The 3,983-nt window shown below is 47.3% G+C and overlaps 1 protein-coding gene across 5 annotated transcripts in view; it reads left to right on the top strand.

The window, feature by feature from the left end:
• The first annotated feature begins 300 nt into the window (after window positions 1-300).
• ZFP69B (ZFP69 zinc finger protein B) overlaps window positions 301-3,983 on the top strand; it is a 19,285-nt gene continuing 15,602 nt past the window's right edge. Inside the window, exons 1-3 of one of the 5 annotated variants that reach the window (XM_027766878.1) lie at window positions 301-416; window positions 888-1,273; window positions 3,166-3,251. In XM_027766878.1, coding sequence (XP_027622679.1) covers window positions 1,144-1,273; window positions 3,166-3,251 — 216 coding nt within the window. In that variant the 5' untranslated portion in view covers window positions 301-416; window positions 888-1,143. Of the gene's footprint in view, window positions 425-661; window positions 1,274-3,165; window positions 3,252-3,983 lie in introns of those variants that run through there. The other 4 variants (XM_027766880.1, XM_006164939.3, XM_027766881.1 and 1 more) reach the window with 4 other exon arrangements.

Here is a 3,983-nt window from a genome sequence, read left to right as displayed (position 1 = left end):
ACGCTTAAGTTAGCCATCACTGTAGGGGACTGGAATTCAATCTCAGTGAAACCCTGGGAAACTGCATAATGCTGTCCACACTTCAGAATCCTGTCCCCTGGCGGCGCGCCGATTTGGCATTCTCATACCAGCTGTCTAGTCACTAGTCGAGCGAGTGTTAATTCCTTGACTTTGGGGGCCAGCTGCAGGAAGAGAGATGCCAGTGTCTGCACCGACCCGGCCGTGTCCGCAGAGCGCCCCTGCGCTGCGGGCGAGTGGGGAGAGGCTCCCCTGCCGGTGGCTGCGAGGGCGCTGGAGGCCGCCTCCGCGCAGGCGCACCGGGCAGGGCTGCCAGCCGCTGCACGACGTGGGAGCGTGGGCTCGCGGCGCGGAGACCCGAGGCCGCTGCGGGAAGGCTCGGTGTGCGGTCCTGGAGGGTGAGAGGGTGAGCGGGGGCTCCGGGGCTTGGGACCGGGCCGAGCCGGGAAGCGCGAGCTCCGCCAGGCGCGGCCGGCAGCTACCCCTCGCGCGCGGAGCGCCGGGCGGCCGGGCGTCGGGCGCAGACAAAGGCTGGAGGGCAGGGTGCGGCAGCTGGCTTCCGCCCCTCCACGTCGCCAGGAGGAAGCGCGGCCGGAGTCGTGACGTGACTTGCCACAGCCCACGAGTGAAGGAGCCGGGGTTCCATCCTCTGACCCCTAAACGTCAGGCAGCCTAAAACAAAGAATTGGGTTGCACTGGTTTCTCTGAGCTTCGCGACCCTGGCACCGCGGTTGGGACCCCGTGGGCTGCGTCCATGCTCATGTAGCTTTTGTAGACATTTTTCACCGATCGTTGCACGTTCTGCATTTCCGATCGTGTGACACGCCTTCTGGAGCCTTTGCTGACTGTTTTCTGCCCCACACCCGCAGGGCACAGTGCAACTGACTGCTCCGAGTACGCACCGGGCGCCTCCAGCTGCAGCCGAGGAGATAAGCAGCCCAAGTTGGGAGATGTGCCTTGAGAGCCCTTGCAGAAAGAAGTGCTGACCCCAGATGCTGGCACTGTGCGCTCCCCGGGTTCCAAAGTGAGGACACTGAGCAAGAGTCGGTGTTAGAGGTGCAGCCTCCCGGCCATCAGAGCTTCCAGCAGGTTCCTCATCTAGAGTGAACCAGCCCAGGCAGGACCATGCGGCAGCAGCGGCAGCGCCTGCTCACCTTGCCCGAGGTCGGCACCTGGGTGAACCTGCACCATGCACAGAAGGCCAGGGAAGGGGCGCCCCAGTGGGAAGATGTGACTAAAATGTTTGAAGGAAAAGGTGAGCCGGTTAGACTGATGGGCGCACAGGAGGAGGAGCAAGGTGCTCTCAGAAGGAAGGTAGATACCTGAAAGGGAGCTGCGGGTGGGGAGACTGCAGTTATCGAAATTTCCAATTATGTCTCCTCGTCTGGCTTTCCTAAGTAGCAGTGGTCAGTGTAGTCTCAAACCAGTATCCAATGTCGTGGTCCTGTGTGTTTGTTCCTTTTGTTTTCCCCATGGGCGCTGGGGTGGCCTGGACTCGTCTAATTTCCCATATTTTATTTTAAAAAATAATTATTTTATTTTATTATCATTTTTAAATTTGACCAGAGAGAAAGAGAAAGTGAAAAAGCAATCCGGCAGATACAGGACTTGAACCATGTTGGTCATGTGGGAGTCCATCGCTTTAACTACCAAGCCATCTGCTGGCCTTGATTTTGCATATTTTAACAGTGAGGACATGTAAATCAAATGGGAGACCTGACCGGGGTCACACGGGTTTTTGGCGGCGAGGTCAGAGGCAGAAGGCAGCAGGGAAATACCAGGAGAGCTGGGATGGAGTATCCTGTGCCAGAGAGAAAGGATGCGGGCACATGGCTTATAGCAAAAGCTCCTCTCTGTCCCTCTTTGATGAGTGCGTGCAACCTAGAGCAAAAACAAAACAAAAAGCAAACAAAAATTGGTATGAACTAGGAATGACGGCTTATGAATTACTGCCCTCGTATTTTATTCTAATTTTTTTATCATTGACACTGAACACCCACATGTATCCACTGCTTAGATTTAACAACAACCTTGCCATATTTGCTTTACCAATCTATGTTTTTTTAACTATTTCAAAGTTGTGGACAGTGAGCTACTTCATTCCTAAGTACTTCAAATAAAGATCTTCTGCATAACTACAGTACACATTTCTCACAGCTACAAAATTAAAAATGATTCCACAGTATCATCTAAATACTCAGTCCATATTTAAATGTCAACTATTCCCAAACTGTCTTTTGAGCTGTATTTATTTATTTATTTTAGTTTGCTATAGGACATGTGCTCACTGGAGAGAGAGAGAGAGAGAGACAGTAAGAAATCACTTCCACAGAGTATAGCCATGCTGCAGTCCCTTCTCCTCCATTTTCTTCTGGGGATTTTGGGCACATGTGCACACATGTGCCCAGCATGTTTTTCAAACCGTGCAGTAGGCTGTGTGGATCCAGCCACCTTAACCTCCGCACCACTGGTTGACCCCTAGTTCACACTTTTTTTTTTTAAGAGTTTTGCCATGAGGTGTGTGCACTTGCCAGAGGAGAGGGACAGAAATACAGGAGAGGGAAAGTGAGAAATCATCTTCTAGCCACCTGCCAGCCCCCTAGTTCATACATTTTTTTTAGAGAGAGATTTTTGCTATAGGGTGTGTGCACTCAACTGGAGAGACGGAGAAAGACAGAAAGCAAGAAATCACCTGCGGAGAATGGCCATGCTGCAATCCCTTCTTCTCTGTTCTCCTCTTGGGATTTTGGGCATGTGTGCACATGCGCCAGGCATGAGTTTTAAGCTGCCGGGTCTGGGACTCAAACTTGGTAGACTATGTGGGAGTCCAATGATGGAATCATTACACCATCTGTTGGTTCCTAGTTCATACTTTTAATACTTTAGATTTAGCCAGTATTTCTGGAGTTCTAGCAACCTGACAGGGGGTAATGCACTTGGGGAGGAGGCATGAACAACAGAAGTTTCTACCCGTATATTCATAATAATACTCAATTGAGAGAAATAGTTACACAAATAAATGTAATACAAAGCAACCTGAAATAGATACCAAAATAGGCATAAAGATCAAGCCCATGTCTGCGGGCAGTTTTTCTGTTGGGGGAGCTTGGGGGAGATGCAAACCTCACAGCTCTTGTCCTTCTCCAGCTCTGCTACCTCAGGATGCTGATGTGAGCCATGGAGGCAGTTTGGAGGATGGAGTGACCCCTGGGACCCCAGCAACAGAATCTCAGGTGGGTTGGAGTTTCCTGTCACTTTCTTGATGTTACTTCTCAGATTCTAAGAGCCCTGGATTTTGGTTTTCTTTGACTTAACTTCCTGGATTGGTTTTTCTTAGCCTGTTCTTTCTCAGGAAACCAGGCTGCACTGGTTGATTTCACAGGTAATTTCCTCACCAGTAGAAACCCTTCTCAATAAACCTCTTTGTTTTAATAAAAACAAACAAAACTTTATTCTAAATTAGGGCTTATTGAAGCACAGAGAAATTATTTCCACAGAACTTTATTGGATTGTCAGAAAAGACATGATATATCTTTGCATAGAAAATCAGAAAAATATGTCCTGACTTTTCCAACAACCTCAAAAATAAAATGATTTCACTATATATTTTAAATATAATGTATATCCCATCATATAGCATATTATAAAGTCATAAGTCACTATAAAAATCAGATTATATAATATCTATCAACTGATATAACACTCAAGTTCTTTTTCTATATGCAGTAAAGTATGTATGACTATGTATTTAAATTTATTTAATCTGAATAAATAGAGACAAAATTATGTAATTTCTTTTTTTAGAATTTATTCAATTTTATTTATTTTTATTTTCTCTAAAACATTTTTTAATTAATTAATTGACATTCATTCCCTAACCATCATCACAGTATACAAAATGTGATTTCCCATCCAGAATATACTGCATAGTGGCTTAATCATGCATGTTATCATCAATAATTTTC

Source organism: Tupaia chinensis, unplaced genomic scaffold, assembly GCF_000334495.1.
Source record: "Tupaia chinensis unplaced genomic scaffold, TupChi_1.0 Scaffold143758_1, whole genome shotgun sequence".
In the NCBI taxonomy this organism is placed as follows: Eukaryota; Metazoa; Chordata; class Mammalia; order Scandentia; family Tupaiidae; genus Tupaia; species Tupaia belangeri.
Note: the sequence above shows the minus strand (reverse complement) of the source record. Positions and strands in the feature narration are given on the sequence as shown.